This window comes from Sorex fumeus, unplaced genomic scaffold, assembly GCF_029834395.1.
Source record: "Sorex fumeus unplaced genomic scaffold, SorFum_2.1 ptg000033l, whole genome shotgun sequence".
Taxonomy (NCBI): domain Eukaryota; kingdom Metazoa; phylum Chordata; class Mammalia; order Eulipotyphla; family Soricidae; genus Sorex; species Sorex fumeus.
In genome coordinates, this window is record NW_026606090.1 from 17467522 (window position 1) to 17491633 (window position 24112).

Below are 24112 nucleotides of genomic sequence, written 5' to 3' on the forward strand. Positions count from 1 at the left end.
AAGAAGTCTTCAGAGCCAGCCCTGCCCTCTAATGAGCAGACAGGCCCTGTTGCCCTCCCGGAGAGGTGGGGGTGTCCTGGGGAAGGCGGTCACTGCCGAGGTCAAGGGCTAGGCCCCTTATTTACTGCCACCTTCTTTCAGGCCAGTTAGTGGGGGTGCCTGTTTGTCGTGGGCCTTTCCTTCGGGGGGAGGGAACCTGCCTCGCCAGGCTCTGATGGTCTGTGTTTCTCCTCAGAAAGGGTTTACCCCTCTGCATGTGGCGGCCAAGTACGGGAAGGCGCGGCTGGCAGAGCTGCTGCTAGAGAGAGATGCACATCCAAACGCAGCTGGGAAGGTGAGCTCCCGTCCCTCCTCCCCCCTGGAGCTCAGAGCCTAGGCTCACCTGGCGATTTGGGAACAGCAGCTCTGCCTGAGTCGATTGTGGCCACTTCGGAATGGGCAACTGGGCTGGGATAAGGCCGTGGGGAGCTTCCCGCGTGTGATGTGCTGCTGCCCCAGGAATAGGACGCCCCGGTCTGCTGCTTATGTGCTTCAGTGAGCAGATCAGACTAGCCTTGGGAGAGTTTTGCTTTTTTGTATATTTATGGGGCTGGGCCTCACCCTGAAGTGCTTTGGGACTACTCCTGGATCAGTGCTCAAGGATCACACTCAGTGATGCTCGGGAGACCATAATGCAGTGCCAGGGACTGAAGGGGGTCAACCACATGTACAGCAGCTTTAACCGTGCCAAGACCTCTCTGACCCTGGGATGCCTTTAAACTGATTTTACGTGTGATTTTTAAAAAATGATTGGGATCCAGGAGTATGCTGGTGGCAGCTAAGGGACTCTCCATAGAAACGCAGCCGAGTGAAGGCTGTTCCTATCCGTTCCCCCTGCAGAATGGCTTGACGCCCCTGCACGTGGCCGTCCATCACAACCACCTGGACATCGTGAAGCTGCTGCTGCCTCGGGGAGGCTCGCCACACAGCCCCGCGTGGGTGAGTCCCGGGAGTCACCCCTCCGCCCTGTGTTCTGCGGAGAGCTGTTTCAGAAGCTGCCCAAGAGCGTTTGGCTTTAGGGTTTTATTTTTACCTCAGAAATCTCGCCTTACTTTCACAAATGTTACTGCATATAATTGCTGCTATTCAGGGACCAGCAGTGGGGTGGGAAGTGGGTAACACTTCCTAGCAGCACACAGGTGGGCTCGGCACTGCACATATGTGTCGGCTGACTCTGCCAGTTGCATCATGGGTCATCATGCTTGGGCGCAGGGATCGTGAGCTTCGACAGAGATTCCCTCGGGGTTCTGCCTTGACAAGGATCAAGGCTGTAGACGAACTCGTCCAAATCCTGAAGCAAGAGACTGTGATGTGGATCATCACACACCTTCCCACTTTACTTCCCGGAAATGAATTTTAGAAAATATTTTCTTCTCTTTTTAAAAGTGTTTGGAGGTTCTAGCAGGGGAGCGCAGCTACTCGTATACCCTCGACCGAAGACTGGTCCGTCTCTATCGGGGAAGGCCGTCCTCTTCGACCGAGCGCGCAGCTTCGGGAGGGACGCACATGGAGCGGTGAGGGAGGAAGGGGACACCCGCCTAGCCAGCCAGATCAGCCGAATCAACCCTGGCGATCAATGGGGTGACAGATGTCGCAGCCAGATCGCCCTCACATAGCACAGCGGGTAGGGCGTTCGCCTTACAAGCGGCCAACATGGCCGACCCGAGTTTGATTCCTCTGCTCCTCTCGGAGAGCCCGGCAAGCTACCGAGAGTATTCGAGAGTATTCGATATGCCAGACACAGTAACAACAAAGTCTCCAATGGAGACGTTACTGGGCCCGCTCGAGCAAATCGACGATCAACGGGAGGGCCTTTTAATTTTTTTTAATTTAATTTTTAAAAGTGATTATTTTCTGTCTCATAATTAAATGGTGTACAGCCTCATCCTGGGACATAGAAGCCAGTGAGGTGAATTTTTGGAGCAGAAACAGGAGCAGGGGTTGGGTTTTTGCTGGCCTTCTGTCTTGGTCTTCTGTTTCTCCAGGTTTATCTGGACACCGTCTGGTGTAACCAGGCCGCTGAGTGAGTGGAGCTCACGGGGACCAGAGAACAGCTTTACCCCAGTCCCTTCTCCTGTCCCCTGCCCCCCAACCCCCATTTTCCCCCTATAAGGCACCCAGAAGTAATTTTAATTGAAGCACATTGTATTATAACATTACATAAGCTTTTGGTATACACCATTATAAATCTGCATAAAGTTCACCATCAGAAGTATAATTCCCTCCTTCATACAGAACCAGCCCCTTTTACCCAACCTTCCCACCCTCTTCCCTTTTCCTTTGAGATCATAGTCTGGGTCTATCGGTGTTTTATTCGATTCTGTGGTTGGCTCTCTGTGTGGTACCCAGGCGTGAGGCCACGGAGCTTCCCTTTCCTCCTTTAGGAGCGTCTGTGTCACTGTGAGTGGCAGGACGACAGGGGCAGTGAGGGCAGCTGAGGGGGTCCCTCTGGCCCCACATGCCCACTCTGCACTCTGGCAGCACAGGAAGGAGGCAGTATGCTTGTCTCTGTAAGCCCAGCCAGGGGAGCGGAGCAGGGGATGGGCGGGGGACAGACACCCCAGAGGCCACAGAGGGAGTGAAGAGGACACAGACATCAGCGCCGGGCCCGGCAGTACAGGGGAGAAAGTCCAGGCGGAGTGAGCAGATCTGCTGCTCCACCTCGGGGGCACAGCTGACACCTGCAGGCGCCAAGGCTGCCAGCCAGTCCAGGGTGGGGGGGAATCGCGGGGTTCTCCTCCTCCTCAGCGGGGATGCTCATCTGAACGTTCCAGCACCCCTTTCTGCAGACTTCACATCTTCCAGACACGCCCCTGGCTCCTGGGCGCACGTCCCTGCTGTTGTAAGGCGCCTCATCACTCAGTGCGGGGAGGGAGCATATGGCCCTGCTGAAATGCGCCTTACTCCTGCCTCTAAAAATAAAGTGCCGGACTCCCCTCCTCCTCACTCGGCTCTTATGTAAAAGCGGAGGGAGCCAGAGCCATGGTATTTAAAGCGTGCTCTCTCCACCACACTTATGCAGATGGGTTTGTTTCCATGGCAAAAAATAGTTTCCAAAGGAGTCTGGCAATTTTGTAGAATTTCACATGCAGCTCTCTCTGCACCCAAACCCAAGCCTCCCCTTTCTAATTCTGATGCTAATGTTGTTTGAACATTTCTGCTGATCTCTCTCCAGTGTTCATGCCTTTGGATGAGCTCATTTCCTTGGGAAAAAAGAGCTGCTAACTGGCACAGGTCCCACCCTAAGCTCTCTCTGCCTCCCTGCCTAGTGCCCTTGTCCTTGTCACCCAAGGAGGACCGCCCTGGGCATAGAAAGGCCAAGGGCAGACCTTGTTCCAAGACTGGGAAACCCTTCCAGCAGGGGCAGCCCAGGGTCACCCCTAGGGCAGACTTGGTCTTCCCCTTGGTACATAGCCACAGCTGCCCAGCACCCAGGACGGCTGATTGTTCCTCATGAGTCACTGAATCAGTCAGACTATTGCACTTGTGCCGTAAGAGCGGGCGCATGTCTGCCGCGGCTGACCCTGCCTGGGGCCCACTCCCTCTCCCTCCATTCTCAGTGGCTGACCCACTGAATCAGCCCTCTTTCTTCTTTTGACACCTTAAAGTTGTCATTTGGTTTAGTTCATCCTCTTCTCATCAAAATGCCAATCTTCTTATAGGAGAAACACAGTCTGCAAAGAAGAATTTAATTTTTCTCATAACTTAGTCAAAAAGGAGGAAACTTGAGTGAATAATCATACTTATTCAGAGAATGACTTTATTTTCATTGAGGTAGCAAGTATGCTCTCTATCATGTGATACAAACGTCCGGTGTGCAGCATTGTTCGCGCCACTGGGTCCCACCATGCTACATCATGATTTTGTCTTCACCAGTTTGCCCCTTTGTCTCTCTCTGGCCATTTTCCAGAGCTCTGGGTAGCACCAATCTGTTTTCTGAACTGAAAAGGTTGCTATTGTTCTCTTTGCTGTTTGCTCTATTTATTCCACATTTGTATGTTATTTGTCTTTTCTGGCTTATTCCATTAACTGTTATCCCCTTAAGGCCCAGGTATGTTGTCACAGACGTCAGTATTTCATGTCTGTGTCAGAGCTGAGCAGGGTTCTGTTGTGTTTATATGACACGTATTTATCCACTCTCTGTTTTGGAACACTTGTGCTATTTCTTCATTGTGGCTATTGTTCAAAATGTTGCAAAATATAATGGCACGTGTTTTTTCAGTTTTATGTTTTTGTATTGCTTGGTTTATATTCTGAAGTAGATTATATGTTTCATATGGTAGTTCTATTCTTATTTTTTAGAAAAATCTCCACTCCGCTTCCCATGGAACAGTCTGGTATCTCTGTTTGCATTCCCAATAGTGCCCAAGTATTCTCAAAAAGAAGGACATTTTAAATTTGATTTAATTCTGCGTAAACGTCAAATATTTATTTCCCATAAAATAGACTTTACAGATGGGCCTCAATATAATTTTCCTCTCCCCGAATGAATAAAATGGATCCTGCTAAATCGGAAGCCCCTCTCACCCCTGCCTTTCCTTTTTCTTTCCTGATCAGAGATTTATTCTGCCAGAATCAGAAATATGGTTTCCAGTACGATAATGACTGGGAGGATGGATCTGTTTTTCTGGGGCAACCAGAAGAAGGCAGACCAGGGTGGTGCCTACATTCCATCTGCTCTGGAGTTGCTGCAGAGGCTGAGAGAGGCATCCATGTGCTCAGAAGCCCTGAGGCCTGGCGTCCCTCTGAGCCCGAGTGCTGGGAGGCTGGGCTACTCAGTGTTATCCCTGGACCAGCAGCAGAGTGTTTGCAAAGAGGCCAGTTAGAGATGCAGACTTGGTGCCCCCTAGAACTTGGTCAGCAATCTGTACCTTCACAAGGTGATGTGTTTGTGTATTGCAGTCTTCCTGCTGGCTCAGGAGCCAGTTTTGTTTATCACTGTGCCAGCAACAGTGACTGTAGGTAAGATACTTAGTGTTTTTATTCACAAACTGGAAAATAGCAAGGATGCTTGCCTCATTGACTGTACGTGGTTGCAGCAAAGCTCAAAAGCCAGTGTCAGACTGCAGTTTCTAACAGTAAAAGTAGACCAAAGGCGATCACCACCTGTCTGCAGAGGGGAAAGCAATGGAGGGGCAGGAAGAAGGAACTGGGAGAGGGGAAGAAAGGCCAGTTGAACCAGCAGTGCTCGTGATTGGCTGACAGTGCTTGGACACCAGCCCCTTCACTCGCTCTCAAATCACCTTGTGAGGCTGGCAACCATAGCTCAGCCATGGAGCCTTGCAATGCATGTGAGGCCTTAAATTCTATCTTTGACCACAAAACCAAAAAACCTTTTTGAACATCACACCATAAACCGTATAAAGACACTACTTTTGTTTTGTGTTTTGCTTATTATTTTATTTTGATGTACAGAGCTTATAATAACAGTTTGGGGCCTTCAGTGTTCCAACCCCAAACCCCAGCTGTTTCAGCATACTTCGACCAATGATCAGAGTTCCCTACCTTTCTCCACCTCATTGGCAAATTAGCCATTCGTCTGCAGTTAGGCATCTGGGTTGTTTTTCTATCCTAGATATTTTACTGAGCACTGCAATGAACACAGGTTGAAGACATTACTTTTATACCTTGATTTTGGAATGCACTTTCACATATGTTATCATATTTGGTTCATCTAAAACTGAGTAGAGAACATGATAGTTATCTACTTGTAATGGGAAAAGGGGAGGGAAGAAGAGGGGAGAGAAGGGGAGGCAAGGGAGGAGAGGGGAGGGGAGGGGAGGGAAGGGAGGAGAGGGGAGGGGAGGGGCGGGGAGGGAATGTGAGATAGTCCAGAGGTAACTGACATCCTTTTCCCAGTTACACAGCTAGTTCAAGGGGTTCATGGATAAAAGCCACCTCCTAAAATTCCTTGCTGGATACATGTTTTTTTTCAGACTACATGGGGAAGTGCTTGGCCCCGCTGCCCAGGGAGAGAAGGCTCTGGCCATTTTCCTTGTTGGGAGAAGTGGACTCTTTTATTTCTGGAAGGCAGATGTTTTGTTTACTTATTTGCTAGCCTTCTAGGTTGCTCCATGGGTGATTTAACAAAATGCCAGCAATTGTTGGTGACTAGCATTTGGGCACAGCAGCAGCTGAGGGTCAGAGCAGGATGACAAAACAGTTCATTTGCTGACCGTGGGTACTTTAGGGTAATCTTCAAATCAAATGGACCTAATTGTTTGACCGAATTCTTAAGTTGCTCTATTGATGGATGACACCCGCCCTGGGCAGGCGATCCAGCAGGCCCAGACCCAGCCTACCCCTGCCTCAGAAGATGCCACTCCAAGGTGCGCCTCAGTCAGCACCCTCTGACAGGCTCTGGGCACTCTCTTTCAGAATGGCTACACCCCTTTACACATCGCAGCCAAGCAGAACCAGATGGAGGTGGCCCGCAGCCTGCTGCAGTATGGGGGCTCAGCAAATGCTGAGTCAGTGCAAGGTGTGACACCCCTCCACCTGGCTGCCCAGGAGGGGCACGCTGAGATGGTAGCCCTGCTGCTCTTGAAACAAGCCAATGGTAACCTGGGTAACAAGGTAAGCCTGGCCCCTCTAGTGCCTTGCCAGTGTCTGCTCTCTGTGTTACATCGTGTGTGTGTGTGTGTGTGTGTTTGTGTGTGTGTGTGTGTGTAAAATCCTTACCACAGCCCTGTGGACTAGGTTTTCAGGTCACTTTCTACATGAATAAGCAGATGTATTGCCATCGTTGTAAGTCTATTCAATGCCACAGCCATTTGTGGACAGATTGTAAACAGATTCAAGAATCTAAAATAAACTAGACCATTATTAAAATCTGTAGGAAAATGGGATGTGACCCATTGGTAAAACACTTGCCTTGCAGTTGTGAGGGCCTGGGTTTGATCCTTAGCAACACACACACACACACACACACACACATACACACACGGTTCAAATCTATCCACTTTCCCATATATAGGCCAGTGCCTACATTTATGAATATAAAGTAAGTTGGTACTTTTTCTGTGGGGAAGATATTTATTTAATGTCAACCTCAGTTCAGGGATTTTGCCATATGAATATTAAATCTTCTGAAATTGTGTACATTTGGGGAACATAGGCATTTGCATTTTGGGTTTCAGAGGGGGTCTTTTGGTTTTCGTTTTGTTTGGGCAGTGCTCAGGGGTTTGTGCTCAGGGCTCACACTCCTCGTGCTCCTCAGGGGACCATATATGTTGCCTTTGCCTTGCCCCCTGCATGGTCTCTCCAGCCCTGAGTATTTTTCTGGGTTTTTTCCAGAATTTTCCTCTCACAGGAATGCAACAAAGGCAAAGAATTGCTTCTCTTTGAAAATAACAGTTTAATTGAAATATAATTCATAAATCATAAAATTCGCTACTTTAATTGAACTAGACTTCAGTGGTTTGGATACATTTATGGAATTGTCAGCCATCACTATTATCTAATTTCAAAACACTTTCATCACCCCAAAAGGAAACCTCACACCCATTAGCAGCCACTTCCCATTGCTCTCAAATCCCCTCTCCCTTGGCAACCACCAACCTACTTCCTGTCCCTGTGAATGTGCCTCTTCTACACAGCTCATACAAATAGAGTCATATGATATGAAGAGGCACTTCCTTAGGTGATACATAGCCTATTCCAGTTGCAGAAAGGCAAGCTGATTAAGGAGAACAAGAATCGTTTTCAAGCCTTTGGGTGACTTGACTCTGGTTTAGAAGGCGCCTCTTAGAGAGAACCGCTCAGGGAGGGCCCTACACTGGTGGGGTTCTCGATTACTCCCTAGTGCTACTTAGAGTGAGTTCCCACAGGCCATAGGAAGGTGGTGATTCCTTGTGCTGGAGACAGGCCCACTCACTGCACACCAGCTCACTTGCAGGTACTGTTAGCCTAAGACTTAGGCAAGGGCCCAGGCTGAGTCTGAGTAGGCCTGAGAAAGCACAGGCCGCAGAGGAGGGCTCAGACTCCGCCTGGAGCTTCTGGTCTGTGACAGCTGGAACTCTATTTGTTTAGCAGAATTGTGTTTAGACAATCAGGGTATGAGGAAAAGAAGATTATTTTTGTTTTGGTGTATTCATATCTAAGATTTTTAGGGTGCCACACTGGTTGTAATGTGCTGATAAAATACTACCTCTGGGTGGTACCTGGTGCATTTTAATGTGCCTTCACCTCTGACTTTCCCCAAGGGATCTTTACACTGCCCTTGGAATTGGTCCATGATAATTCCTATTTTTTTTTACTTGTTTTATTTTTTATTATTTTTTTTATTTTTATTAGTGTAACACCATGAGGTACAGTTGTAGACTTACAAATCACTTGGGTTTCAGTTATACAATGATCGAGTACCCATCACACTGCCAGTGCCCATTCTCCACCACCACTGATCCCAGTATCCCTCCCATCCCCCACCCCCCTCATCCCACCCTGCCTCTGTGGCAGAGCATTCCCTTTTGTTCTCTCTCTCCTTTTGGGTGCTGTGGTTTGCAAAAGAGGCATTGAGTGGCAATCATGTTCGGTTTATAGTCTGCTTTCAGCATGTATCTCCCATCCTGGGAGGATCCTCCCAACACCCTTTATTTGGTGCTCCCTTCTCTGAGCTGCCTTTTCCCCTAGCATGTGCAGCTGGCCTCCATGCCATGGAGTAAATGTCCTGGTACTTATCTCGGCTATTCTTGAGTGTTAGTCTCCTATGTTGTTACTTTTTGTTTCCCAGATGAATGCAATCTATGTCTGTCCCTCTCTTTCTGACTCATTTCACTTACCGTGATATTTTCCATGTAGTACCACTTGTATGTAAATTTCACGAGTTCATCTTTTCTAACAGCTACAGAGGACTCCATTGTAATTCCTATTTTTTTAGGTAAGGAAACTAATGCTCTGAAGCCCATCTTAAACCATAAAAATAGGAAATGCTATCACTAGAAAATATCATAAAGCTCACCTAGTTCAGAGGTTAGCAAACTATGGCTCTTGGATCAAGCTCAGACACTACTTGCTGGATGTATATAAAGCTTCACTGGAACATGCTTTTGCCCATTTTTTTATGGGTTGGCTATTGGGCTTTGTCACTCTAGGCAGCAGTGTTGGGAGCTGTAATGGAGACACAGGCCTAAACAACCTTAACAGAAAAGTTTCTGACTTCCAATTTTGTTTCAATACTTCATTTTTAAGGTAAATACATAGAGTTTTGCTTGAGTTTAAGTAGCTGATGTCCAATTTCAAAATGTTCTCATTTCATATGGCAAAATCTCCGTGGAGAACTCTAACTCTAATGTCTATGAACTTCAGGATCTCCATTTGTGGCTGGAAACTCTTGTCTGAATACACGTCCATGAGCTTCTTTTTCTTTCCAGAGTGGACTCACCCCCCTTCACCTGGTAGCACAGGAAGGTCACGTTCCAGTGGCAGACGTGCTGATCAAACATGGGGTCACAGTGGACGCCACCACCCGGGTAAGGCAACCTACAGTTGTGCCCCTTGGGCATCCCCACCCCTCATCCACAGTCTCACCTGCTTCCCTCACCATTCAGAAGTGATTCTTCCACAGCTTTGAAACCTCAAGGACCCATTAACACAAAGCTTCCAGCCACTTTGTGGGGCTAGTCACCACGCCTAATGACCTTACTTTCTAATTGAGGATTTTAAAAGTTTGCTAGACTTTTGAGCCTCTGACATGAGAAATAGAGAAATGTTCAACTGTGATTCAAGACCTCTCTTATGTGTACAGTGTGTCAAAATGTCGGCTTCTCTGGATTCACTAAAACAGTCAGCCACTTTTTACTCCTATATTTAACTCTGTTCAGCCTTCTTTGAGGTTTCTCTGGAAGCCATTGACCTAAAGGAGCTCATGGGCACGGAGAAGTTGGCCTTGCCCATTCCTAGTGGGTGCTGAGGGAACTGTGGAGGCCTGAAGGATGGCAGGTGGTGGAGGCGAGGTGCCCCCAGCAACACGGGGGCATGAGTCGGGACACAGGGTTTGTTTCCCTTTGGTGGGAATCAATGACACCACATGGAAGAAGCATGTCCTGGTCCTCTTTACTAGAGAGACTGTCTTGGAAAAACAGAACAAACAGAAATGAAAGGAAGAGACCGTGATACCCTCTCTAGTTCCACCCCTCCAGTATTCTACAGAAACATCAGTTAATGTTGAGTTCATACTGTTGAGCTTCCTAAGAAAAATCTAGAAATTGTGTCTGAGCTTACCTGCCTACCTTAGGCAGGAATCTGCTATAAAGCCCACGAGTGTGCTGGATCTTTGTGGCTTCTCTAGTGGGCCTGGTGTAGTGTTCTGGGTTTTCCCTTTGAACGACTCTTGGTCTGCTGTGGGTTTGACCTTGGGAATCCACAGATATCCCCAGTTTGTGAAGATCTGGCTAGACTGAGTCTCAACATGGTTCCTGGCCTCAGGTGCCAGCTCCCTGGAGACCCTTAAGGCCCAAGAAAGCAAAGGGCAGGGGACAGGGGGCAAGGGCAGGGACCAGAGGGCAGGTGAGAGAGAGAGCAGAGAGCAGAGGGCAGAGCACCCTATCTCCTCCTTGGAAAGCTCCTTTCTCCCTCCAGCTCCTTTTCTCTGAGTCTCCCACTGTTGCCTTAGCACATAGGACCCTCTTTTTCTCCTAGTTAGTCTAATTGATCTCCTGCATCACAAAATTTGAACTCTGCAGTCACGACCTAGCCTTGCCCTTCTGGGGCAACCAGTTCTCCCATCCACTGGACATCCCAGTGGACTCTCCTTGGCAGCTCAGAACCATCTGGTGGTACCTGACGAGCAGTAGTGCCCAGCCTAGCCTCTGCTTTCTAGTGACTATCAGCCTTCTGGAGACCTCCTTGCCAGTCTCCTCATCGGCTCTTGCTGCTAATTGCACAACTCGGATGACTCTGAGATGCCCAGATCCCTGCCAGTCCCTCCTCCTTCTGTATTTCAGATGGGCTACACACCTCTCCATGTGGCTAGTCACTATGGAAACATCAAATTGGTGAAGTTTCTGCTGCAGCACCAGGCAGACGTCAATGCCAAGACCAAGGTACGGGGACACTCATGAGCTGAGTTCTAGGATGGGATTTGTTTTTTTTTTTCTGATGGAAGGATAATGGCAACTCTTTTGGGGTTGGGGTCAGACTTAGCAGTCCCCAGCACTTACTCCTGGTGCTGTGCTCAGGGATCACTCCTCTCCCCACAGTATTCAAGGGATGAACTGGGCAAGCACCTAAACCCCACTACTATCTTCTCAGCAACTGTAATGGGAAATTCTTACAAGTCAAATCCAGGTGTAGCCAGAGTTACCCTGGATATAAGTGGAACACTACTCCCATTGTCAGTTTGGCCTTAGAGAAGGAAGTAGGGGAAATACACCTTGGTTTCTGTTTTTCTGGAAGCCAGCAGGTTGCTCAGTGCTCGGTGGTTCTTTCTCTCCCAACTTGCTAACCTGCCCATGCATCTGCCTCATTTCATAGCTCGGATACAGCCCCCTGCACCAAGCAGCCCAGCAAGGGCATACAGACATCGTGACACTGCTTCTCAAAAACGGTGCTTCCCCAAACGAGGTCAGCTCGGTGAGTACTCCCCACTCCCAGTTCCACCTTTCCACCTTACAGAAGGGCTTGACAGGCAGCCCTTGGAGATGCTGCGTGTAAGAGAGGCCCAGCGATGCTCTGACATTTCTGGGCCTAGAAGCTCCACTACCGTGAAGCTGCAGCCACCTTGGCCTCCGGAGGTGTGATGTCATTACCACCTTCTTTTTCTGGTGAACTTATACCATTGTTCTTTCTTGGGGTGTGAGAGAGGTTAGATTATACCTAGTGTTGCTCAGGGGCTATTATTCTTAGCTCAGTGTCCACGCCTGCTGTGTCCGGCCACTGGCAGTGACCCCCTGCCCGGGGAGTCTCTGCTCAGCATCAGCGCTGGTCTGGACACTGCAGCATCTCAGCATCGATCTGGTTCTGGAAGCATGGGGCTCCCGGTCTGCAGGTGGGCCTAGGGCTTGCCGGGAACCAGAGAACTTGAGTCACCTCTTAGTTTTTACCTAGCTCTTCCTCTTAAAATCAGAGTAGAATTATTTCCCTACCCTCTTTCTGGTATTTTGTGATTTTTGGCTGACTTGAAAGCATTCATGAAAAATATATGGCTTATTTTTTAACTATTTTAGTGCCTGATTGCTGGCACGCCAAAAACTGGTATTGGGAGCAGTTTTGCCTGATTATTCAGTGGTAAAGCACTCACCTTCCAACCTGCATGGGCGGGAGGAAGCTCAGCAGTAGAGTGCTTGCTTAAAGTTGCTTACCTATTTAAGGATTTAGTCACATATGACATGAGGCAGGCCCTCAGCTCAGTTCTTGTCACTGCTGAAAAAAAAAATTTTTAATTAAAAATAATGATAATAAAGGGGCTAGAGATAAAGCCCCTGTAGAGATACCTACAACAGGTAGGGCACTTTTTTTTTTTTGCACAGGGCAGTCCTGAGTCCATTCCCTGGCAAAATATATGGTACCCCAAGTCCCCCAGAAGTGATCACTGAGAACCAGAATAAGCCTTAGTCACAAAGCCAAATAGTAATGATAAGAATAATAATGTTTTAAAGAAACTGTCTCAGATAGTTCCGGATCCACACCCTCCCGTTGCCAGCCCTGTGGGCAGTTCTTGACTTGTTCTGGCCTGGTTTCCCAGGCCCGTGGGTCTCAGCCCCACACACCCCCTCCCCCCAGCCTCACCTGGTCCTGCCCACACCTGTCCTGGGGCACCTGTCTCGGGCACCCTCCAACCTCCACCTGCCAGTCCTTCTCGGACCTCTCTGAGCAGCTAGAATGGGAGCTGCCTGTGCTGCAAGGGGAAGCGGGGGGCGGGGGGCGCGCGCTCCTTCCAGACTGTCCATGGTGACTTCACTCTGCCCTTCCTCCTAGAATGGAACCACTCCTCTGGCCATTGCCAAACGCCTGGGCTACATCTCTGTGACAGACGTACTCAAGGTGGTGACAGATGAGACCAGTGCCGTGGTATGTTTGCTTCTCCCCCTCAGCACCCGCACCACACATGCACAGGCTGACAGGGGGCTCTGTCGGTCATTCCTGCCAGAGGACTCTTTGAGGTCCTGGCACTCATGGTGGGGAAGCAGCACCCGGCTAAAGGGCAGTGTGTGGCTACTGCGGGTGGGCTGCACTGCCACCTGGTGGCAGAAGAATGGCTGATTTAGAAACCCACCCTTCGGAAGCTGTTTCCTAGCTGTTTGCCCCAAACATCCGCTTCCCGCTGAACCTCTCAGCTCTGAGTTTCTTTACTCCAGAGAAACCTCCTTCCTCACTTTCTTCCCACCTCCATAGTCAAGAGTAGGTAGCTGCCACTATGTGGAAGGCCCTCTGTGCTCCTTGGGTTGAAATCTGCTGTTTTCTCATTTTAGTTAGTCAGTGACAAGCACCGGATGAGTTTTCCTGAGACAGTAGATGAGATCCTGGATGTCTCTGAAGATGAAGGTAAAGTCTGGAATTGAGAGAAATCATCTGGATCATCTCAAACTGAGGGGATGTGGGCCCTGATTCCCTCCAAGGCACCCTCCCCACCTGCCCTGGGCACTCAGGGGTCTTCACTGCACCCCAGTTCTCCAGATCTGTATCGACTCAGATAGACCCCTTTCTACGGATGGGTTCTGTTATCAAAAAAAAATCACTATAAATGCCATCTTAGGAAGGAAATATCTCCATCTCAGAGATTAAAATATAAACATCCCAAGAAGTTTCAGAAATAGATGAGTGCATGTGTCAAAGCTGGGGTATGATTCCATGAGGATGACTTCTCAGAGCTATAAGGAATTGTAATTAATGGTTTCCCTGTGCTCTGCACAAAGAAAAAATGTTTCTTTAAAGTTGTTTAAAATTCCTTCAAATTCGCTGCAGCTCTGCCTGCGTGCTGGGTCAGATGGCATAGGAGTGTGACCGTCACCCGGAAGCACTCTATGAACATTGCCCAGCCGCCGGAAGCCTCGCCTCGCCCCTCACTTAATACACCCAGAAAGACTGCAGGACACCCTCATCACGTGGTGTGGTTATCCTTCCACCCCCTAACTTGGTGGCTCTATAACTTTTTCACTAGATGATGAAAACCTCCTGTCCCTTTTCATGGTATGCCTCGCACCTTCCCTGAAGTTACTTCTGTCCCTCATTTAATGTGGCTCTGTTTGCTTTCCAGGAACTGCTCATATAACTAGAATGGGTATGGAACACTTTCTCTTCCCTGTGGTCTTTTCTCATGAGTGCATTTCACCCAAGCCATCAGCTCTCACTAATCCATTCCTGCTTTCCCCTCTCTGGTGACTAATGAGAGGGGCCAGTAGCTTGACCAAGAGATCCACAAGATCTAGGTCCTGGCAGGAATTCCTGTAGTTCCATCACTGTGCTTGTGCCATGCCACTGTGTCTGTGATCATAACTGCATGAGTGGTTGTTACTCCGTTCCGCCAGCTCCAGATCACAAAGCCAGGACCCAGATTGTTAAGTGAAAGTAGGTGACATCACAAGGTCGAGGGTTCAGTCTCCTGTTAGAGCCAGGCTTGTGGGCAGTTGAACTGGCTCTTTGAACTGGGTTTAGGAAATAATGAGTCTTCTGCTGTCATGGTTGCAACAGACCTATGCCCTTCAGCTGACTGAATCCCTTTCACTACCGAGTATTCTTCTGTGGTGTGTGGTGTGAAGAACAGAAACCGCCCTTTCTTTGCCATCCTTTCACACCCTCAGAGGACTGTGTAGAAGTAGAAGTGTGAAGCTGAGAAAGTTCTTTCTGGATGTATTTTCTGTCCTCTTCAAAGCCGGTGCAGTCTCTGACACCAGCCTTAGAGGGACTAGACTGACAGGCTGCTCATGGCCCCTGTGAGCACCAGAGACCATCTGCCATGCCTCAGGAGGAAGGAGAGGAGGAGGAGCAGGACGTGCTAGGTCAGAAGGAAGAGCTCCTTTATCCTGCCCTCACTCTAGCCTGTGTGGTTTCAGGGGAAGAACTTGTTGGCTCCAAGGCTGAGAAACAGGATGCCAGGGATGTAGATGAAGAGAAAGAGCTGCTGGATTTTGTGCCGAAGCTGGACCAAGTGTAAGAACTTCTTTCTTGCTGGGTCAGTGGGAGGCTGAGGCCCAGCCCTGGAGTTCAGAGAGGAAAGGAGGGACCAGAGGGGAGGCCCCTGACAGGGGAAGGGCATTGGGCTGGACTGGACACCCAGCACCAGTTCATGCCAAGCTCCACACTAGATTGCTGGGCTGGGGTGTGACACCCTCCTTACTCTCCACCTGGGTCTTCCCCTCCAGAAACCTGTCATTTCTTCCATCCCTCACAGTCTCCTACTTACACCCACTCCCATTCATATACACTCAGCATCTCAGCAGAAAAATAATCCACTAAAAAACACTTCCCTTAGAAACAGTTGCTGAGCTAAGCTCAAAGCCGGCCCCATTCAGTCAGAGCCACTAGGGATAACAGGGCGGGTGCCACAGGTGCCATCCCTCACTTCAATCTGTCTCCATGGGCACACAGGGATATCTGAGAACTAAGTCTCAAAGCTGCAACTTTGTAGAAGTGCTGGCAGAACGTTTTCTGTAAAGCAGTCATGGGTCAACTAAGTGTTGTGGGCAATGTGGGAAATAGAGAACAGGACAGTGGAACAGGCAGGAAGGAAGACCAGGGGGTTTTTGGCCAATCTATATTTACTGGACACATAACAAAGACAAGAATCAGTCCCTGATGAATAACATACCAATTTATTTGGTAGATCCAAACATATACTGGGTAGTCATGTAGCAGAATGAGGGTTTGAAAGGTACAAAGTGGGGCTGTTGGAGGTTTGGGACAGGTTCTATGACTTGGTCATGAAGCAACTGGACGCGGGCAGAGGGAGGAAGGTCTCTGAAAACGGAGGGTCAGGCTGCAGCCGGGAGCTAGGGTGGGGTCCAGAGGTATTGGTTTTGCTTAGGCTCCCTTCCTTAGTAGAATGCCATAGGCTAGGTCCCTATTCTCAGGCACTGCTAAAAGGTGTGGCTCAGAGACTTGTTCCTTTTGTTCCTGATGCAGGGTGGAATCTCCAGCCATCCCGAGGATTCCTTGTGTCACCCCCGAAACTGTGGTGATCAGGTCTGAAGAGCCGGAACAGGTACACAGTCATTTGAGTTTACTTGCTGAGTTTTTCACTTGAGAGAGTAGGATCTGTGTACACAGTGGTTTTCAGAGAGGAACCAAGAGAGGCTAAATGTGGCATTTACCAAATCCTTCTGACCTGTGGATCTTGGCAGCCCATGGTCTGCCCAAATCCTTCTTCCCAGGAGCAGTTTGTGATGCTCAGGGCTCAGGAGATTGTTGGTCTCCTGGGCCTGTCACAAGTGAGACTGAGAACTGACCCTGGTTCTGGCCCCAGCTGTCATGCGCAGGAGCCTTGAGTACTGTTCTGACTTTGGGGTACACACTGTCAGCACCAGGGGCCTTGGACATGGTTCTGGAAAAAGACTGGAGGCAGGTCCCAGGACTCTCACGCCGTAAGAGGGGGGACATCTGCCTCCCTTCCACAGAGATTGTTGGGGGCTGGATGTAGGTAGAAAGGGGACCTGGGGCAGCCATCCCTACTGCTGGTGTCCCCAGCTGCCACCCGCATATTTCACAAGAGGATGTTTGAGGCGGGAATGGTTGCCCTAAGCCTGAGTACTGAGCCCGAGACGGCACTTTTCTGTTTCTCTGCCATGAGGGTGTGTGTGTGAACAGCAGGGACTCCCCGGGCCCTGTAGCAGCAGACAGAGAACAGCAGAGCAGGAAGCTGTTCATGTGGGGAATAGCAATGCTACACACTGTGTTGCCCACAGGGCCCTGCAGACGCGCACCTGAATAGGGCTGTGGTTGCATCCTGCCTTCCGTCATCAGAGACAAGGATGAGAAACCAGCCGAGACAAACTGGTCATCTTGTTCCTTGGCCAGTCTTAGATGCCTCACTATGCTGGTGCGCTTGGGTCTGTAGGTTCTTTCTGGACCCCAGCTGTGTGCCCTGTTGGGAGCTCCAGGTAGAGGAATCAGGAGCCTTGAGCAAGGTCCACCTGGGAAGTGTGGTTAGAACACACTGCTCAGAATGCAAAAAAGGAATGGGGTCCCAGTGCTACTGTGCAGTGCGAGTTCTTCCCCACTGGCCCTTGGGAAGACTCATTGGGAGGTGAGATGCAAGGAATGGGTAGAATTAAATAAACAAAGGAGGGGGACAAGGCACCTGATCTATGGGACCACATGAGCGGAAACAGTGTTGGAGACAGACCATGGTGGGTTGTGAGCCTGCAGACCCTGCAGACCCTGCTGGCTGATGAGCCCTGCCCTGAGGCAGTCTCTGGCCCAGAAGTCGAGACTTTTCCAAACACGAGAGCAGTTCCATCTGTAGAGGGGAAAGCTCCCCTACCCCACCCCCAAACCAAGGGTTGTTAATTCTCCTCACACACCTCAGATGCTTTCATGAAAAGTCATTTGCCCAGAGCTGACTAGTAGCAAATGATGCTCAAGATCCAGTGGTAGGTCTAGAGTGTCCAGAGAGAGGATTGGTAGGGGAGCCAGGTGTCACGAGGTGAGTGAGGGCAGGTAGGGGAGCCATGTGTCACTAGGTGAGTGAGGGCAATATCAGGAGGTGAGTGAGGGCAGGTGGGGGAGCTGTGTGTCATGAGGTAAGTGAGTGCAGATAGGGGAGTGGTGTGTCACAGAGGTGGGCTGATTGAAGCGTGAGGCTCCCCCATCTGCTCCACAGGCTGAGCCTGGGGTCTTGAGCCCAGGAGAGGCCATCACGGTGGTAGGAAAGAGCCTTGTTCTACTAGGTCCTGGCAGTATCAGGGGTGAGTGTGTGAGCACCCCCAGAGACCACCAGCAGATGCCCTGAGCCATGGACCTGGCATGACCCTGGCTGGTCCGAGGCCAGCTCCTGCACTCATGCAGCGGAAAGGACAGGTGACCTTTCTCTTTCCCCTCAGGCATCCAAGGAATATGACGAAGACTCCCTCATCCCCAGCAGCCCAGCTACAGAGACCTCAGACAACATCAGCCCTGTGGCCAGCCCTGTGCACACAGGGTGAGTGACCCCATGGCCCAGCACAACTCTCCTGTGTCTCAGTAGGGTCCTTCTGGGAAGCCTAACCAGGGTCTGGTGTCCCCTAGGTTCCTGGTGAGCTTCATGGTGGACGCCAGGGGAGGCTCCATGCGGGGCAGTCGGCACAATGGCCTGCGGGTGGTCATCCCACCCAGGACGTGCGCGGCGCCCACCCGTATCACCTGCCGCCTGGTCAAACCTCAGAAGCTGAGCACAGCACCTCCCCTGGCTGAGGAGGAGGGCCTGGCCAGCAGGATCATCGCCCTGGGGCCCACGGGAGCCCAGTTCTTGAGGTGAGAGGTCATGTACCCTGAGCATGTGTGCAGTGTCCCTCATTTACTGCTGCCCTGCTGGCCCACTACTGCCCCACCAGCCACAGACATGCAGAGCACCCAACCACAAAGCAGAGGGACCCTCCCTGAAGTTTATATTCCCCTCCACTGCCTTCCTGGATACAGTAAGCAGAGGTGAGGTGTGTGCAGCCTACAGGTGAGCTGGCATGGCCTGGCCCTGGCAAACAGCGTCACAGATGCTGTTCATCAGCGGCCTACAGCCCACCTGCCTCTGTTGTATGGTTTGCGGAGGGTGTTATGAATATCCAAATGGTTCTTGACAGAAAAACACATTCTCCACCCATACGAAGAGCCCATATCCTGGGGAAGAACTTAATATGCTCAAATAAATCTTGCGTAAGGTCAGAGAAAGAACAGCCATGACAAGGTTCCTTGGTGAGGTTTGGCTGACAAGTTTCCTATGGGAAACCCCTAAGGTTTAGTCAAGTAAGCTTGTGAGCCAGGAAAATAATCAGGAAAGAGCACCATCAATATCACAATATAATTATTAAATAATATATGAGATGCAACAACATCGTTTACTTGAGGAAATGTGTTGTTTTGACACTAAACATCATGATTCTGGTTCACAACCAAAGGGCAGCCCCCAAGTGTGTTCCACCAGGTGGGGCATGGAGAGTTTTAAAGGATCGTTCAGGGACTAGCCTAAACTAAGGTTATTTGTTTGAAACTTGTTGATAGACTCTTAGGTCCCTATGTCGGTCTATGGCTGATAGACAGTCTGTGGCTGACAAAAATAATTTGATTATGACAACAATTGTGTCTGTACTCAGACACAAGAGTTTGTTGTCATAATCAAATGTCTCCTGTTTCTTTGTTGTCACCAAAAGCTGCCTCAACAGTTGACCTAGAAGCATTGATATGGCCAGCAGACAAAGACGGAGTCTTTTTACTCACACAGGTTCTAGGTTCCCGAAACTAGAAACAGACAGAGTCTGTCTAACTCACACAGATTCCCGAAATTCTAGACACAGACGGAATCTGTCTAACTCACACAGGTTCCCTAGACTGTAGACACAGACGGACTCTAACTCTTACCACGCTCTAGAGACAGTCCTTCAGCTGCAGCATCGCCCCCAAGGACAGGACTAACAGGCCTCAGTGGCCTATCTGCCCCCTGTTTCCCAGCAGAATGAGGTTCGCCTTGGGACTTTGCTCTCTTTGAAGAGGTACCTGCTGGAGCTTTGAGACAGGAGACCCAGGTTGCCTTCTAGGCTCCATCCCTGTCTGCCCTGTCCCCGCAACACCTACCTCTTGTAAAGCAGCCTGCACGCACCTTCACTTGGTTTTCCCTTGTAATACTTAGACATAATGGTTTCATTTGTTTCAGGTATACTACATAATGATTCAACATTTACATGTACTATGAAATGACCACAACAGCGTGTCTAGTTACCATCCATCACCACACACATATGTTATAATTGTTTCCTCTGATGAAAATATTTAAGACCTTAATATTCTCTTTTAAAAGTGGTGCTCAACGCCTGCCCTCCAAGGCAGCGTCATTTCTGCTGATTGACAGGCAGTTTCCACCCTGTCTAGGGCTGTCAGGAGACTTGGGACCAGGCCACTTCTCTGCAGTGACACTGGGCTCAACCCTGCCAACAGTTCTGTTTGTTCCCCACCCGTGGTGGCTGCGGGACTGCTTCCTCCAGCCTCTAGCACCTGTCTCCAGGTCCCTTATCCAACGTGTCCCTTGTCCCTCAGCCCCGTGATCGTGGAGATCCCTCACTTTGCCTCCCACGGCCGCGGAGACCGGGAGTTGGTGGTCCTGCGCAGTGAGAACGGCTCTGTGTGGAAGGAGCACAAGAGCCGCTACGGGGAGAACTACCTGGATCAGATCCTCAACGGGATGGATGAAGGTGAGGAGCCCGGGGGGCTCCAGCAGGGCGGCCCTCTTCCCAGAAAAGGAGCGTGAGGTGATACTTTGGGGTGACTCTTGGGGCTCCCTGGAGTTGGGGTGCCCTCCATTTGGCCCCGCCCTGAATTCCTGCTGCCCTATGCCTCGGGTGGGGTCGTGCACCAGAAGCCGGGCTAAGAAATGCTGGGCACGCAGTAGTGGCCAAGCCTGTGCCCAGCATGACAGGGCAGCTGCCCCTGTGATTCCAGAGCTGGGCAGCCTGGAGGAGCTGGAGAAGAAGAGGGTGTGCCGCATCATCACCACCGACTTCCCCCTGTACTTCGTGATCATGTCCCGGCTCTGCCAGGACTACGACACCATCGGCCCCGAAGGGGGGTCTCTGAAGAGCAAACTGGTTCCCCTGGTGCAGGCGACCTTCCCGGAGAATGCTGTCACCAAGAGAGTGAAGTTGGCGCTGCAGGTCATACAGCCCCCTCCCGCCCCGTCTTTCCTTGCAGAGTGTTTCTGGAGATCGAGAGAGTCTGCTGCCCGCTCCCCACTCAGTCCCACCCTCTGACCTCGAGATTCAGGGGAGAGATTTGATCTCAAGGCTCAAAGGAAGAGTGGATGGCTGAGCAGCAGAAGCAGCTCCTCCCTGAGGAGCTGCAGAAAGGCTGCGTGACCCCTCGTCTCTCTGAAATGGGCTCCCTGTAGGCGAGTCTACATGGCTCAAGGGCGGGCTTGAGGGCTGAGTGAAGGTGACACCATCCCGGGCCCATGAGGTCATGAGCCTCAGGGAGAAGGAGCTAAGAGGGAGATAAAAGCAGTAATGCCTGACACCAGAGCCCTCCCCAGAGGAAGCTGAACTCGCCTGGACAGTGCTCCAGCCTGTCCGGGAGCACTTGGTGCTCTGCAGCCACTCAGTCTTTGCTTTGTCCCCTGCAGGCCCAGCCAGTGCCTGATGAGCTGGTCACCAAGCTCCTAGGCAACCAGGCCACGTTCAGCCCCATCGTCACTGTGGAGCCAAGGCGCCGGAAGTTCCACCGCCCCATCGGGCTCCGCATTCCGCTCCCTCCATCCTGGACGGACAACCCCCGGGACAGCGGGGAAGGCGACACCACCAGCTTGCGCCTGCTGTGCAGTGTCATCGGTGAGGGGTGCCCTGCCAGCCTGTCTCCCTGCCCACAGCTCCTTCTGTCATACTAGGCAGTTGCAGAGGAGGCCAGATGCCCTCAAGTGGCTGGGGCACAGCTGTTCCTTGGGATGGGATAAATTTGAGGAGCACCCACCCCCCGCAGGCCCCAGAGGACGGAGCTCTAGGAGGAGAGTATGCAGGAATTCTCTAGACGTGCCCTCTCCGAGTGCTGGGAAAGCTCTGGCTAAAGCATGTCCCCAAACCTGTTTCTGCTCCTGTCCCAGGAGGAACAGACCAAGCCCAGTGGGAAGATATAACGGGCACAACCAAGCTGGTGTACGCCAACGAGTGCGCCACCTTTACCACCAACGTCTCTGCCAGGTGAGGCGTCTGCGGCAGTCCCTCACAGATGCGTCCTCTCTGTCCCCCTCGGCTGCTCGCCGCAGCTGCCTTCTCCGGCTCCCTCCAGGTTCTGGTTGTCGGACTGTCCTCGAACGGCTGAAGCTGTGAACTTCGCCACCCTGCTCTACAAGGAGCTCACTGCTGTGCCCTACATGGCCAAGTTTGTCATTTTTGCCAAGATGAATGACCCCCGGGAAGGGCGGCTGCGCTGCTACTGCATGACAGATGACAGAGTAGACAAGACCCTGGAGCAGCATGAGAACTTTGTGGAGGTGGCCCGGAGCAGGGACATAGAGGTATAGTTCCTGCATCCCTGGATAAGTGAGCACGCACTGGCGGGTCATCTTTCACCATGAGACAAAGGTTCTGGAGCCCAGATGGGTAGTAGGGAAAGGCCACCTGTGCAGTTCAGAGGCGCCTCAGCCATTTCCAGGGGAACATCCTGGGGAAATCTCTCCAGAGATGAAAGAGCCCCATTCCTGTGACTAGGGGAAAACAAAAGCCTGTGCACCCTGTGATTTGTGATGTGAGAGCTGACATCTGTTAGCATCATTCAGACTTTTTGCTCTCAGCTGACTTCATATCTGGGTGCACCTTTATTATCAGCAATTTGCAGGTATGGAAGATGGGCTGAGCGAGGTATGAAAACTGCAGGGCTCAGAAGTTCTCAGAAAGGATTTGTTCAAGTTGTCTAGCTCCAGCTCCTCACTTTCCCACTGTGCTAGGTTTTGACTAGAACTCAGGAAGGACAGAGGATTTGAGGGGTGAGGATGGATGGTCTGATTTGAATTTCCACTGATCCCATGATACCTGCTACTGTCTTGAGGGGAGGCCTCCAAAAGTCTGACCTCAGAGTCTGCTGAGCTTCTGGGATGCTGAGGATTAAGAAGGAAGAACATAGCCCTCAAACTCGGGAGCCCTGAACTAGATATTTCTGAATAGCTATTAAATTCAACAGACTTTTCTCAGAAGCCATATTCTGATATGCTATTGGAGTTCTTAATTTCTTGAGGCAGCAGTTCTGATCAACTTCCACAGGGAAATATCAAAGTTTCCTCTAATTGTAAAATCCTTTGAAGTGAGGAAGCAAGCCCGAGTCATCAGCACTTTGGAAATAAGAGTCGTAGAGCAAACGGCTTGCGCCAAGCACAGCCCAGATCCCGTCCTCTAGAGTGTACTTGGGAAAGGAAAGGCTGGAAGCTGAGAGGCGGGACAGGGTCTCTGGGCTTGCTACTGAGCATGCGGCATTTTCCTTTCCCCTTCTCAGGTTTTGGAAGGAATGCCCCTTTTTGCAGAACTGTCTGGAAACCTGGTACCTGTCAAAAAAGCTGCCCAACAGCGGAGTTTCCACTTCCAGTCATTTCGGGAGAACCGTTTGGCCATACCTGTAAAGGTACAGCCCCTTGCCAACCTTGTACTTGGGTACAAGTCTCTGAGAAGACATCCTGTTGGCCCTAGAATGGCCCCCTGAATCTCCCCTTTGTGTCACCGGGTTTAGGTGAGGGACAGCAGCCGAGAACCAGGTGGGTCACTATCATTTCTGCGCAAGGCAATGAAGTATGAAGACACCCAGCACATTCTCTGCCACTTGAACATCACCATGCCCCCCTGTACCAAGGTGAGCTTTCCCTGGCAGCGCCCTGCAGCCAGACATGGGTTCCCCCAGGAGTGGCCAGCGTAGACCCCAGGTCCTGCGCTTGCAAAGGGCTCCTTCCCAGAAAGGCTGTTTGCATTCCTGAGAGAGAAAGACTGGCGTGTGGCCCATGCTGAAATAACAGTGTCAGGGCAAGACACACATTCACACTGGCCCTGAGCTCTCGGGATCTTCCTTCCGAGGGTGCAAAGACCTCACTCCCCTCGTTCCAGGCTGCGCTGAGGCTTAGAACTGGGCACCCAGTTGCCCGAGGTTTCCCAGCCGTGTGACAACTTCTGTCGAGCCTCTTTTTCATGCACTTGCTTATCTTCCCCAGGGTGCCAGGCCCTCAGAGAAGGGACCTGGTGTCTGAGCCACTGCAAACACCCAGGGTTTTGAGTTCAGCAAAGGCGTCCTGACCAAGTATGTTCACTTCTCGGTACCCATTAGAGCATCAGTCACCACCTGTGGCGAGGGGCACGGAGGGCTCATGTGTCTCCATGGTTTTGTTGTTGTTCTGCTGTTGTCGTTGTTGTTTTAAACCATCAGCCTTCCATGCAAAGTAGAAAAGAAACAAGATTACGTTCATGCGTCTGTCCCCCAATTTTTCTGTAAT

At 50.7% G+C, this 24112-nt stretch overlaps 1 protein-coding gene across 7 annotated transcripts in view; it reads left to right on the forward strand.

Annotated features, from left to right (window-relative positions):
• ANK1 (ankyrin 1) overlaps window positions 1–24112 on the forward strand; it is a 229642-nt gene that overhangs the window by 166941 nt on the left and 38589 nt on the right. For all 7 annotated transcript variants that reach the window (XM_056116807.1, XM_056116811.1, XM_056116812.1 and 4 more), the window contains exons 15-34: window positions 236–334; window positions 880–978; window positions 6418–6615; window positions 9411–9509; window positions 10983–11081; window positions 11512–11610; window positions 12955–13047; window positions 13449–13521; window positions 14234–14257; window positions 15030–15126; window positions 16099–16177; window positions 18015–18112; window positions 18199–18423; window positions 20194–20348; window positions 20596–20807; window positions 21272–21476; window positions 21746–21842; window positions 21931–22159; window positions 23131–23256; window positions 23362–23481. In XM_056116807.1, coding sequence (XP_055972782.1) covers window positions 236–334; window positions 880–978; window positions 6418–6615; window positions 9411–9509; window positions 10983–11081; window positions 11512–11610; window positions 12955–13047; window positions 13449–13521; window positions 14234–14257; window positions 15030–15126; window positions 16099–16177; window positions 18015–18112; window positions 18199–18423; window positions 20194–20348; window positions 20596–20807; window positions 21272–21476; window positions 21746–21842; window positions 21931–22159; window positions 23131–23256; window positions 23362–23481 — 2526 coding nt within the window. The remainder of the gene's footprint in view (window positions 1–235; window positions 335–879; window positions 979–6417; window positions 6616–9410; window positions 9510–10982; window positions 11082–11511; window positions 11611–12954; window positions 13048–13448; window positions 13522–14233; window positions 14258–15029; window positions 15127–16098; window positions 16178–18014; window positions 18113–18198; window positions 18424–20193; window positions 20349–20595; window positions 20808–21271; window positions 21477–21745; window positions 21843–21930; window positions 22160–23130; window positions 23257–23361; window positions 23482–24112) is intronic.